This window comes from Ambystoma mexicanum, chromosome 11 (genome assembly GCF_040938575.1).
Source record: "Ambystoma mexicanum isolate Mex_15411 chromosome 11, UKY_AmexF1_1, whole genome shotgun sequence".
Lineage (NCBI taxonomy): Eukaryota > Metazoa > Chordata > Amphibia > Caudata > Ambystomatidae > Ambystoma > Ambystoma mexicanum.
The window spans coordinates 1,389,735,853-1,389,750,378 of record NC_090934.1 but is presented as its reverse complement, the minus strand read 5'-3'; the positions used below and the strand labels follow the sequence as shown (position 1 = coordinate 1,389,750,378).

The 14,526-nt window shown below is 43.1% G+C and overlaps 1 protein-coding gene across 3 annotated transcripts in view; it reads right to left on the bottom strand.

Moving 5' to 3' along the window:
- The window catches only part of EFL1 (elongation factor like GTPase 1), a 904,242-nt gene that overhangs the window by 767,466 nt on the left and 122,250 nt on the right, over nt 1-14,526 (bottom strand). For all 3 annotated transcript variants that reach the window (XM_069625004.1, XM_069625006.1, XM_069625005.1), the window contains 2 exons: nt 13,651-13,788; nt 9,606-9,817 (listed from right to left, as the gene is read on the bottom strand). In XM_069625004.1, the coding sequence (XP_069481105.1) occupies nt 9,606-9,817; nt 13,651-13,788 (350 nt within the window). The remainder of the gene's footprint in view (nt 1-9,605; nt 9,818-13,650; nt 13,789-14,526) is intronic.

Sequence of the window (14,526 nt, the reverse complement as noted above, 5' to 3'; positions counted from 1 at the left end):
GTTCAGAGTTCAATATTAGCAGGTTTATTATTTCCATTCAATGTGGTAATCGTTGTTAGCAGTTGGGCTGTTTCATTCAATTCAACATTCAGAATAAGCAGTCTTGCTTTTCCTTTCACTTTGGTATTCAATATGTGTAGGTTTGCTTATTTCATTCAATTCGGTATTCAATAAATGTAGTTTTGATTGTTTCATGCAGTTCGATATTCAAAAGAAATGCAGCTTTGCTTATTTCATTCAGCTACTCAATAAATGCAGCTTTTTTTTTTTGTTTTTTTTTTATTGATTTAGTTGCATTTTTTTTTGTTACAACTTTTCAATTAACATGACATAACAGCACAATCTAAACATAATAAATTAAAATAATGTAAAAAACAACTTAATGTCATTTCTCAGAAGATCATTCAAAATGTACAACCAGTAAATACAATAAGTATAAAGCACTCTAGTATTCACAAATGATCAGAATATCATCGAAGAAAAGGACACTATCTAAAATTTTTATCATACTCAATTTGAATAAAAATATTCAATCATGTATTCATGAGTTTACCCTGATCTAAATTTAAGGAAAGAAGAAAATTTACAGTGGCTATCTGGATTTTCAAGTCTGACGAGTCAAAAATGCGGTCCCAACAAGCATCCGAATCATACATTGCAAATCTAGGGCAATATTTATGAAAATGCAGTTGTCGCTGACCAAACAAGCTAGGACATGTAGTGATTAAATGTGCTAAGGTTTCTGGAGTTTTGGTTTTTTGACAGAACCGACAAAAATTTTGAAGTGGTCCTATAAACTGGCGCGTACAAAGGAGATCTCTTGTTTCCCATATTTGTAGCCAGAAACGGAGAATTAAATTTCTATATTTCGAAGAAGGAGCTCTTGATAAATATGACTGTGTAATGCCTCTTTTATGTGGTGGAAAGCGAAAGCTCGAGGCGTGTTTATAAGTAAGACATTTCTGATGGTTCATAATCCAGGAGGTCTGATGGATTTTTAATTTAGCCTTATCCGGATTTTGCAGAAGAGTTTCGAGTGAGATATCTGCCTCTGCTAAGATCTTATATACTGCTGACAGCCATCTTTGGATAAAGACATGATCTGTCGTAAAGATGTAGTTCGACAATACCTTAAGTAGATTGTCTATCTTAGATGATATTAAACATTTTCTGAAAAAAGAAGATTGTTTCCAGTTAAGGTGTGCAGATAGTGAAGAGAGACCCAATTCATAACGCAACCACGAAATGGGGATACACTGGGGCAGATGCAGTACATGCTTCCAAAATTTGCCCTCCCATTTATCAAGAGTAGTAGATGGTATAGGAGGTCCAGCTTCCAAGCCATACAAAACTGTGGGAATAACTTTCATGTTCTAAAATGTTAAAGCCGGGATCATGGAGAATTTTCCAAATTTTGCAAGGAGAATCCGTGATTGTGATATGGCTGTTAGTAATTTAACTTCTATTTGAGCCATATGTTTCAGTGGATGGAGTGAGGCTTCGAAAATAATACCTAAATAGGTATACGACGAAACCAAGGACAGAGAAGTGTTATTATCAATCAACCAATGTTTGCGAGTGTGAAGGCCAGAATGTGGGTTGAACATCAAGACTTCAGTCTTTGAGGAGTTAATTTTTAAATTGTTCTCTGCGACATAGAGGTCTAATGCTGATAAAAGTTTTTGTAAACCATTGGGGGTCTTTGAGATGAGGACAATATCATCAGCATAAAACAATGCTTTTATGGGAATACCATTAATTTTCGGAGAATCTGATTGAATAGGTTCGAAGGTATATTTGATGTCTTGGATATAGTAATTGAAAATGGCTGCCGCCAGCAAACAGCCTTGTTTAAGGCCACGTGAGGTGGGAATCGGGTGGGAGAGTAGACCATTCAATGTCAATCTAACCTGAACCGTAGTGGCAGAATGAAAATGATAAATGAGGTCGGTAATAGAGGGGGGACATTTGTCATGAATTAGTTTAGACATAAGTTTGACTCTAGAAATTGAGTCAAATGCAGAATGCAGGTCCACGAAAGCAAAGTAGATCTGTTGTTTTTGAATGTGACACAGAGATTTAATAGAGTTTAGAAGAAACAAATTAACAGCTGTGCCCATTCCTGCAACGAAGCCTGACTGAAACGGATTACGATGGAAATGGGTTAATGTCCATGCCGAAAACTCCAGCAACAGAAACTTTGCAAAAATCTTACTTGGAGAGTAAAGGAGCGCAATGGGGCGATAATTCGCAGGAAGTGAACGGTCTCCCTTTTTGTAAATTGGCACAAGAATGGACGTGTGCCATGAAGAAGGGAGAGTTCGAGTGGTCAGGATGTTTTGAAATAACAAAAAGAGAATTTTGGCCCAATGGTTTATGTTAGATTTGAGCATTAAATTGCTGATACCATCGGGTCCTGCAGCTCTCGAGCTTTTAGCCAATTTTATATAGTGAATAATTGTTTCCAATTCACAATTCAGAGACCAATGCGAGGTGGACTGCATTTGATATTTAAACATACTGAACGCTGGATCGAAATATAATATAGAGAAGTGTTGGACCCATTGCGCTTCTTGCACTCCATTGGCTTGTGCCTCTAATTGTTGATTACAATGTTTATGCTTAAGTAGTTTCCAAGTACCTGCAGAATTCTTTGTAGCTAAAGTATTCAGCATTCGCTCACTGTCTTGTTGGAATAGCAAGGCTCTATGGCCACGGACCCAGTTGGTATAGCGGGTTTTTGCCTGCCTTGCGAGGGTAAACCGAGAGCTTGAAGACAAGGAAAGCAAATATTTGCGTTCCTGCCTATAACTTATCCTTCTATGATGTAAAACATGATCAAAAGAGTGTAAATGAGTAATCGACCTCTGTTTAGAGATAAGAATATTATTCTGGAATTGTTGTAGAAGGTGTGTATATTCAATCTTAGAATTAGAATTGGAAGCCATAGATGGATCAAGTGATTGTTTTAGCGTCCAAAACATTCTAGAGGACAGCGTGATGCGATTGCCAGTGGAATTGATAACAAGATGTTGAACGGACCTTCTAGTATAAGAAGGCACTATAGCCAGAGGTCTTAGGAAATGTAATGTCAGAAACTTGTGGTCACTGTACAACTGAGAAGTGATGTTTAGTGAAGTGATTTTGTCAAACAAATTTGCGTCAGTATATATGTAATCAATTGTACTGGAGCTTGAATCCCGGCACCAAGTTGTTGAAGCAGGAAGATCCCCAGGCACAGCTCCGTTAATCATCATGAAGTTATGAGACATAAAGGTAGTCCAAGTCGAAACCTCCTGAGCAGTAGATTGAGAAGTGGGGTTAAAGCAATCAAGATTAAGATCGCCAATGAGAAGAATGGCAGTGACATCAGATGCCTGAGAAACTATTTCAAGCATGTAGGAAAGTTCTCTGAGAAATGAATTTAGAGACAGTTTTGCCGGGTTCCGGTATATGTTAAAGATGGCCATATTACCTCCACATCCAATTACTCTAATTGAATATAGATGTCGAAGGCACACCTTGGGACTATTTCTAAATCAGCAGCTTGTTTAACTGCTACCAGGAGGCCCGACATTGGACGGCCTCTCTCGCCTCTCACAGCCGAAATAAGTGCAGTTGCATAGTTGTCCCAAACAGGAGGGGTTAGAAACCATGTTTCCTGAAAAGCCAGTATATCATAAGAGTGAGTAAACACATCAATAGCATGTTGTAGATGAACATGGCCTCTGGTATTCCAACAACCTAGTGAAAAGAAACGATGATCCGGAGTAGCTTGAAGTTATAAATTATGACAGCCCTTTTTGGAAGATTGGTATACTCGTGTGGTTTGAAGGGATTTACCTGAATCAGCAGCAGATAGATTTGTAGGAGAGAACAAAGATTGTGATCGGTCAGGGTCCTGAGAGATGAGAAATCCCATCTCAAACAATATCAGCTTAGCATTCCAAAGCAATTTCGCCACAGTAGCTGAAGGAATCCATAGACGGACAATGGTGAAGTCAACATCAGCAATAAATTCCACCAGGTCAATATCAGTTGACGAAATGTGTTCCAAAGTATCAACATCATTCAGAATATTTAAAACACACTGCCTATTGAGATTATACAATGGGTGGGAGCCACCACGACATTTCATAATTAATGAATAGCCGTTTGGGGCACGTGAATTGGAATTTTGAGTTTCAGGAAGAGCTTTGCTGAGATTCATATTTTTGGAGGAGTGCAAAGAGGCAGGGTGAGGAAAGGGGTGATAATTCAGCGTTGGCGGTGCAGGAATAGTGGCAGACCAGGGGTGGGAAGTGGGAAAAATTCGGGATAGGTCCTGTGGTACAGTTGAGTGATGGGAGACAGGTAGAGAAGGGCGTAGATCACTTTGGGCATGAGTAGTGGCAAGCGCATTGTTATTGGAAGCCCCAATATATGAAGCACCGTGGGTGTCCAAAAAGGTGTTCATTAAAGATTTAAGCTGGGAGGTCATCAAATCAGGATTCTGTAAAGTAGAGTCACACGGCATGTTATTAGGAGCTTGATGTTGAACTGGGACAGGAGGTAACAAGGAAACTGGCGGAGGTGGCATCACGCCTATAGGCGCCGTTCTGAAGGGATTGTTGTTTGGAGCCTGGGGAGCCACAACAGTAGGCTGAGTAGAAGCAGAAGTAGAAGAAATAGACTGATTTTTCAAGAAGAGATATTCATCAATAACATTTTTGATGAGTGATTTTTGCAGTAGATGAGGTGTCAAGGCAGGGTATGGGACCAGAGTTGATCAGAGCAGGCAACAAGGTTGTGGAGGAAGAGGCAACCTCTGAACATGCAGGGGGCACCGAAAGTTCCAGGGTATTAATTAGATTATGTAAAGGAGAGTAATGAAGGTTGTTAAGGGAAGGTAAACTGCCACTGGGGCCACTCTTATCAATTTGGCACGCTGGCTTAGGTTGAATGATGGGTGGAGCCTGAGGGCAACTTGAAGATGGAGGTTTAAAGAAAGAGGCGATGGAGTTCTTCGGAAGCTTGGGGGCAAGCATGTTTTTAGATTTTTTGATAAGAGATTGCCTAAGTGGCACTTTCTTTTTTCTTTGCCGTTTGCCTTTTAAAGGCTCCTGAACGACGTCGGGACAAGACACGGGGGGGGTTACTAATAGGCAGAGTAGGTTGTGTAGTCTCAATTGACACCGACTCGGGGATCACAGGGGGTAGTTTTTCTTGAGACGAGGAAATGTTCTCCCAAGAAGAATCACTAACCACAATGGCTTCGTTGGCAGGATCAGCCTCAATGGGGCGAATGATTTCCTCAAATGAGGGGACAGTTGGAAAAGGTCTCAGCTGAGTAGAGGCAGGATGAAAAAGAGCTTGAAAAGGGGATACATTAGCATTTGGCTTCGAATTTAGGGAAATTATCCAATCATACATAGTGTCAATCTGCTGCGATTGGGTAGAAATTTTATCATCCAGGCGTTCAAACAGTTTATAAAGGCTTAACACAGTTGTATTTAATGCAGTAAGCGTGATTTCAAGCATAGTGGGTAGGGAAATAGTCGCTGAGGCCGGCGAAGAGGGTTGAGGCTGTGCACGCGGGGTCGGATGCGCATAGAGGGAAGTATCACTTGGAACATTACTGATAGTTGAGATTTCATGTGGCTGAACTGAATCATGGATGCTTGCCACGGAAATTGGAGACTGAGGTGGATTAGTATAAGAAGAGCTAGTCTTCTTATTTACAGGAGTGAAGCATTCGTAAATAGTATCTAGAGAAGGGATTGCTGGGAGCACATGCGGTTTGAAACGATGAGTATCAGCAGCAAGCAAAGTCGAGTCAGACACAAGTTGTGGCATTGGAGCTATTGGAGACCCAGCTGCCCATTGGCGATGGCCAGCAGCACGGCACGGAACATGCGCCATATGTTGGCGAGATCCAAACGTACCGTGCACTGGGGTTGTAGATTGACAAGAGGATGTACGAATGTGGTTGCGTTCCATGACAATTGAGTCAAGGATTGGCATTGAAGAATTATCAGAGGGTCTCTGTTGTAATTGCAATAGGGGAGCAGGTAGTGGCTGCAACCTGCGAAGCGCACAGAAATTATTCAACACAGAGTTTGTCAAATTAGCAGCAATTACAGAGTCGTCAGGCATGTCTACTTTAAGGGATTGCAAATGAGTAAACATAGTGAATTTGTACAAAACTTGGGAAAAAGAGAATAAAAAAATAAAAAAATAAAAAAAAAGCAGAAAGCAGTCCCTTGTTTGTTTGTTCTCTTTTCTAGGAAGAGAGAAAAGTTGCATCAGAAAAAACGCCAAACAGTCTATTTCCAGCTTGCATAGATCGTATCAGCAACAAAGTCCATACCCTTTAAAGTCACGAGAAGAATGCAGCAGGAAGGCACAACAAGCAGCAATCCTCAGCAGGGCAGCGGGTCCAGCCGTAGACAGCCCTTGACAAACAGCGCTTCTCAAAAAGCGCGCGCGCATAAAGCGCGGGTTTGCAGGGTTAAATGGATTATGGGATAGAAGGGTGGAGCTACGGGGCTCGAGAAAAAAAAAAAAAAAGCATAAAGCAGTCCCTTGTTTGTTTCTGTTCTCTTTTCCTTTAAAGTCACGAGAAGAATGCAGCAGGAAGGCACAACAGGCAGCAATCCTCAGCAGGGCAGCGGGTCCAGCCGTAGACAGCCCTTGACAAACAGCGCTTCTCAAAAAGCAGCTTTGCATATTTCATTTCGGTCAGTATTCAACGAATGCGAAAGTTTCCTACTTTCGTGGACCGCTACTATATTCACGGTCCCTTGGAGCGCCCAGGTGGTTCCAGTGTCCCCGACACTTACCAGGACCTGGCAGCTCCTCTTGGCGGCTTCTCCCCAAGCGGGAAAGCCTGTTCGCCGAGTGCTTCCTTCAGCCCACGCCGGCCTCCGTGCTCTGCTGCCCACCTTCCCTTACAAGGGTTCCCCGTCCTGCACAGTTCCACAGGTAGGACCCCAGGGATCTTTGTCGGCATCTTGGCTTCTCGTTTTTCAGCAGGGTCCTGGGTATTAAAGTGATCTCTGCACAAGTTCCCCAGGTCTCTCCTCCTTCTGCTGCTGCTGCTTCCTCTTCCCCTGCTACTTCCATGTGCATCTGCATTCCACCTTTTATACACCTGTGGTCATTCAATGGGTTGCAGGTGTATTACATCAATCCATGCTGCCTGACTCTGATTCAAAGGACATGCCTGTCCTTCAAGCATCTTCTTCGTCCCAGTACCAAAGTGGGGAAAGTAAGTGGTGTCCATTACTCTCAGTTGCTTCTACCTCGCTTCTACCTCGTCTCAGTATCAGAGTGGGGAAAGTGAGTAATGTTCATTACTCTCATTTGTTTCTTCCTCGTCTGAGTACTGACTGGTACCCCAAGAGAGGAATAACAGGGCAACTGTTCTATAATGACCCATAAAGGTCAGGGAAGGGTTAGGTTGGTTGTCACTAGCATAAAGGGGATACTGCGTTTTGTCCCAAGGTCCTCATCCTCAGTCCTTCTCCTTCTCCTTCCCTTTCTAAGAAGTCTGGGGTGATATCTCCTGTCCTTCTCAGGGACAAGGGAACATGCTGAACAATATCTCATAACCACTTCTGGGATAGGGGTTCCCTCCTGAAAGGAGGGTGTGGAATACTGTGTCTTATCCAAGGGTATCCCACTTCCAATCCCCAAGGATCCTCCACCCAAGTGGTCCTTCCTAGCTTGTCCACCCCCAGGGGCAGAATCCAAAAGCGATGGCCTTTCCCTGGCCACATGTATAGAGGATCCAAGGGGAGTAGATGTAAGAACGCCCTCCGTTTTCTCACAATATTTAAACATACATAGTAAATAAGGTCATTACATGTCTCTGTATCATAGAAAAACCAGAGACATTTCAATTTAAACCACTTGTGCTCACAAACAACACACTGCTGCTGAAATGTCATGGGAGTGGGTGTTTTGAAGAGAAGGTCTGACATAGGAAGAGTAGAAGGCACACCTGCAGTACACTTTCTTACACTCTCAGCCAATAAGGTTTTCAGAGGTGGATTTCACCAATATTACCTACAGTATAGGAATTAGTGAGGGCGATTAACCAATAATAATATCCCATGTCAGAGCAAATCTGTTATGGGAGGGGTGATCAGGTTATAAAAAGGCTAGCCAAAAGGAAAATAGGCATTCAGAAAATTCAGAAAGTCCCCTTATGAAAGATTTGAGCGTCATCTTGCATCTAGAAGCTGAGCCAAGGTATCCAATGGGAGTGGATTTAGTCCTGGTTTCTAGTTCTTTCTTTGCCCTGGCACCATTCAGTGGGGAGAGAGACTAACATATACCAGCTGATCTTGAGCCCGCTTCAACAAGAGCTTTTCAAAAGGACTTGAAAATGAACTTCCAACGTATTTAAATGATGCATCTCTTTCGAATTCATCATACTGCAAGGGGTACTTACCTTTATAGTTTAAGAATGTGTAAAATAATGCCAGAGAAAAACAGTCTAACCGGATCTGCAAACTCTGAGTGTACAGTGGATTTCAAACATTAAACAGTGATTTACCACCTTTTCCCCCTCTAAAAATCTTAGTCACAATAAAATGTCACTTTTTCTGCAGCATATAGAGAGAACTATGGAGTGGGGAGACCTTGTGTAGGACAAATAGGATCCACGAATCCTGGTTTGAGTCAGGTTCTCCTTTTACATATATCCGATAAAGTGTGATTTGATATCAAACTTTTTAGATTCCTTTGAATCGGAAAGCATGATGGCAATGAAGGCGTTGTGACCATACCATCACTCTAACATAGTAGTTATTGATTTGCATACCTTTAAATGTCACATTTTCTAGACACATGGTTCTGCGACTAATCAAGATGAACTTGCCATTGTATTTTATATGTTATGAAGTGTAAAATAAAATTTAAAAACTTTTGTAGATTTTTGCATAAGTCAGTGAATTTCAGTAAAAGTATTGCATCAACCAGAAGAGTCATTCACAAAGCGATTTTAATGTGGGTGCTAGTTTTTAATTTCTCTTCTATATGATTCATTTATTCTAAGTAAGAGCTTAACAGTTAGCATGGAGTGCATTTGTTTGTGAAAAACTGCTTCATGTGAACTTCCCCTCCAGTGTTACAAAACAGCATAGTTCTTGCACCAGAGTGTGGGGATGGGGTGGTTTTATTTTGGAATCAGTAAACTGAAATTACTCACTTTTGCTAAATAACCTGAACTAAATAAATAAATAACATCTGTTTTGGCATGGGTTTTTCAATTGCCATGAAGAGGTGTCACCAATGACATATCCTAAGACATGTATGTTTTTACGAAGTGTATAAATCTAGAATTTGGAACCTACTCTCTGCCTTATTTACTTAAATTATTGGTTTGTAACATGATTTCATTATTTAATAATTTTCATTACACTAGCAAATACTTTACATCTGTACTGCAATTGGACAAGTGTACAGGGGGGTTTAAATACTGGTATGTTTTCAGCAGTCCTGTATAATACTGTGCATGCATATTTCACAAAAGTGTGGGAGCAAGCCCCTCTACTGAGAACTGTGCATGCATAGGAAATACGTAACTACAATGAAATGACTTTTAAAAAAATGAGTACCTGAAACCCCATCCGTCAATTGCACTGGCAAACACCACGTTGCCCAGTTCTGGGGAGAAGTAAAGGAGGGAATCATCTGTCTCTTCTAAGCCTGCGCTCCAGTCATAGACGTGCTCTCCATCTGTGTCTTCAATTACGGGTGCATCCATCTCACGCTCAGCTCTCTCTTTTAGGACTTTAGATGTAAAGAGAGTCCCAGTGATTGCATTAACCTAGTAAAGAGAACATTCTAATCTAAGTAAGTGCATCAAGATCTGTGGGGTAAAATTCATGTACACACTGGAGCGGTTCAAAACATCCCAACACTGAAAACACAAATTTTCAGAAATAAAAGCATAGCATTTGACAGTGAAGTCAAACAGACAGGCCAATCCAACCCCTCCATATGAATTGATGAGTTAAACTAAATCATCCTTATCCAGATCTACCCTTCCCTATCCTTTTCAAATTCCCCCCATGTCATCCTAGCAAACTACCCATACTCATAACTCCCCTCTCAAGGCGTCAATATTTGGTAAGAGAGAATTTAGAGCCATTGATGATTGTTTATGTATTTTACCATTCAAACATTCCTTTATATGAGCCAAAGGCTCGGAGGAGCCCATGAAAACACTTTTCTGGTACAGTTAGGCAATATTGATCAATAAAATGTGTAATGCATTAGCCCTTATCAGAATTCCAATGACCTCATTCTTGTCACTGGCAATATAGGAGGAAGTGATCAGGTGTGACCCTGTGGGAAAGGATTAACTAGCCCTTGTTCATCCAATTGATTATGGCCGCCGACTGCCACCTCCTACCTATGTGCTTCCATCTCCCCTTTCATCATTGTCATATAGCACAGTTTCCTCCAAGTCTCATGTTTGATTATTACATTTCAATTCCATAACTGGAAGGGACTGGGCAGGCTAAGGGCTCAAAGCCAGCTGCTGACACTTTGGAGTCGGGTAGCGATTTCATGGCGGGTTGTAGCTCCGCCGTGGCGTTTCCTTTCCAACTTGGTTGAACTGCCTCTTTGTACTCCTTTGCTTACACTGTATGCAAGCCTCTTGATCTTCCCCTCATCTGCATCTGTTGGGGTGTATGAGAAGAGGAGTTTAAGTGGGATTTCGAGCCCCTTGCCCCTCATGAGTCTCCCATTCGCTACCCTGGGTATTGTCCTGAACCAATCTAAGTGGCTGCTATGGTCCCCAAACATGCCTGTGGTTTCCCTGAACAACCTCATGTGGCCCCCCATGTTTGGCTGTTACACCCAATAAGGAACCTCTGCACACAAGATTGAGGAGGGGGCATATAAAGAGAGGAGGGGGCTATCTGTACATCTGCCCTCTATATGGTAAAGGCTTAAGCACTCAGGAGGTGATGAAGGCAGGTTCCCAAGTACAGTGAGTCCCCAAGCCCCACAAAGGAATGTCCACACACTATGGTAGGCGATAACAAAGCTTCTTTATATACCATAAGATTGCTACCAATACATACACATACATAATAAGTGTGTACTCTGGCAGTTCTATTCAAAGAATGACAAATATATCCACTATGTGGTACCACACAATACTTACATTCAATAATAAATGCACCAACTGCAGACAGGCATGTGAATTCTTAAGTGAGGTGTCAGAGCACAGATTAGGGAAGAAAGCCTCATTAGTTATGAACAGTGGAAGATTGCTATCTTTAGACTAGATACACATTTCTGTGCGAGGATCCCCCCCCCACCTGGGAAACCTGTAATGGAAAAGTTACGGAATACCTTATCTTGTCTTTTACAGCCCAGTCCAAAAATGTTAATGCTCTGCTTTCTTTTTAAAGGTTCTACCACCCCAAAGTACCCAAGAGGCCGCAGGAGAACAAAATCCAAGATGAATCTGGAACCCCTGGATGACTCCTGAGGCTACACGATGCTCTAGCTCATCACAGTACCTTTGGTACCTCGGCAAGCGAAGTGTCAGAGTTTCTCGGTTTCACTTGACGATTCCCTTCGAGGAAGGACCTCATTTGGAAGAAGGAGCCACTGGGATGCTGAGTCCAAGAATAAAAATGGAACCAAAGTTTTGCTCTTCGTTGTGCTCTCGGTTGGTCGACTATTTCTTCGACTGTACGAGTCCTGGGAAGATTAAACTTGCGGTGGGCTCCTCAAAGGCTTGGCAGATGAGAGCAAGACCCTCTGGGGACCTTCGATGACTTCTGGTGGCGTCGAGTGCAGAGGTAACTTTTGCTTGTCGGGTTTCGGAATATCGCGGTTTTCCACCTTTTGGTTTTTTGGTGCCGCAGCATGGACCTCTGGATGGCTTCTGGCAACCTGGACTCGACCAATGGTGTGGACCACGGACCTTCACCAAGTCTGGACCCTCCGGATGTCTTTGTTGGATCTGGTGGCGGAAAACCCACCGGCGGACCTTCATCTGCACTCAGCGACCCTTGACCTTCTCTGGCGGGAAAAAGTGGTCCATGGTGATGGCAAATATGTCCTTTGAAGTATTCTTCAGCAGTTTGCAACTTTCGCAGTTCCGGGTGTCAAGCAGCACTATACCAGGGTAACTCCTCTTCTGGGCGCTACACTGCAACGGGCTTGAAGTGGTCACAAACGCTCCTCCGGCCCCTGGTTGACACCAATGGATCTTTGACTCGAGATGTCCAGGCACGTCTCTTCTGGATTCACGTAGACTCCTTCTCCGGACGGCAGGTACACAGGACTGGCTTCCAGGGTACATCTGACGAAGAGTATGAGTTTTCACGATGGCTCCTCATAGCACAGGAAGAGGTTTCCTATGCAGGTCCTCCCTTGGATCAGTCCTTGGAGCAGCACAGCAGCTTTTGGATTTCGATGAAGAGCAGCAGCCGCCATCATCTTCCTTCAGCTGCACTCCTGGGATCAACTTCAGTTTTGACTTCAGCTTCTGAACAAATTGGTGAGTGTAGGGACCCTGGTTATACACTTTTGTTCCCCAATCACTCAGGCTCAGCCAGGCTCAGCCAACCAATCAAGCAGATGGGCATTCATGCCGGCAGGCAGTCAATCAGGCTCACAGGCATTCAGGCCATTCACTTCACCCAGACACCCATAACAAAATCTGGATTGGGGTAAGCACCCAGCCTTTCAGCACATTACAATGCATTCATGTCAGTTTCAGTCAGCGCTGTCTCAGGCATTGTGTTACACACAGAAACCAGACACCCATAACACAATACGAGTTCAGACTCCATTCATACAGGTCCCAACCCATAGGTGTACCCACAACACACAGTCCCTGGGTAGGCTCCAGTCAGTCTGACAGGAGGCAGCTCCAGAGCCATATATTGTATTTCCACAGCCAGTCAGGTGAAAGGGATAGAGTCAGGGCTTCCCATGGAAACAAGGTAAAAGGCAATAGGACCCAAGAGACCACAGTGGCCATCTTGCCTTTCTTCAGGAATCCTATTGATTCCTACGGCAGGGCCTGGGTGTCCCGAAAATGGAGGACACTCAGAGTAACTGCCAAGTCAGCATGTGGCTGCCATCAGCCCATACTCTGCTCTGTGGGCAAAACACAGGTGCCCAAAAACACACATAAGGGTTACAAGGGTGTACCTCCACCCAGGGGTGCCATAAGGGTATCTCATGGGTGTTGTTCACCAAAAGGAAAACATGACGAGCTGCACTGCCAGAGGTCCATGCTGGACCTCAGTGGCAGAAAACAAAGAAACCACACAGAGAGGAGTTGTAGGACAAGGAGTAGGAGGCCCTGTCCCTCCAAAAGGCATTTCCAGCATCAGAGGGCGCAACCTGGCTAAACTCCCATATATCGCCTCCAGGGGTGGCATCACGCAGCAGGAGACCTCCCTTTGCTCTCAGAGCATCCTGTTCTCCTTTCTGTGCTCGACAGGTGATTTTGTGATGAAAGGTAAAGGACCTCACTGAAGAGATTTCTCAAAGTAATTAAGTCTGTGATATAATTTACTTATTACAAAATACTTACAACTAGTAACCATTTCGCAAAATTGAAAAGCAAACTAAATATTGATTTTCCACATATCTGATTTTGGAATACAGGAAAAATCTTACTTTTTCCATAATCTTCTGCAGGTGGCAATATGCTTCTTGAGAAGTGAGTTTGAGTTCCACTATCAATCGATCAATTTTGTTTATAACCAGGACCGGACGGATGTTTTCTAACCATGCTTGTCGCAGGACAGCTTGTGTCTAATACAAAATTAAGAGAGACAAAATAGAAAAACACAGTTAAACACTAAAGGCTAAATTAACATTTAACATTTGAGATTTACATCAGCCAACAGAACAGCAATGCAAAAGTACATATTGAACGGCTTTATCTAGGAGACATGCATCGCTGCATCCCGAGGAATCAAACTGCACATCTTTCAGGCGTTTTGAGGGAAGGGGATGCAACACCTCCTCATCCGCTCCATCACATACTCGAAGCGGACGACACACTTTTTGAGGCTATAGAAATGGCCAGGCATAGTGGGATCAGTGGAGTAATCGCATTTCCCTTCTGCCCCTTTCATCACCATGACGAACACTGGGGGGGGGGGGGTCCACCATGTGCCTCCTCCATTAGCAAGGCTCATGTTGAACTGAAAAAAGAGCCCTGCTGGTCATTCAAACCAACCACCAAAGACGACACACTGGCACTTAGGGTACAACAGAAAATGGACAAATAATGGAAAGGTCCAAGGACTTATAGGGGAGGATTTTGTCAAACTGCACGCCATAGCTTTCCCAAAAACCCCACTAGCAGTTTCAATTACATGGGGCGTGGGTCTGCAACCTGTTTTGGACTACAACTCCCATCATCCCTAGCCAGCATTTGAGATAACGTAGCCATATCAATTGACAGGAAAAGTAACTGATGCCCATGGCTTATCTTATGTTTCAATTATTTAGTTCATAGATAAAATTCGTTGAACTGGGTGCAGT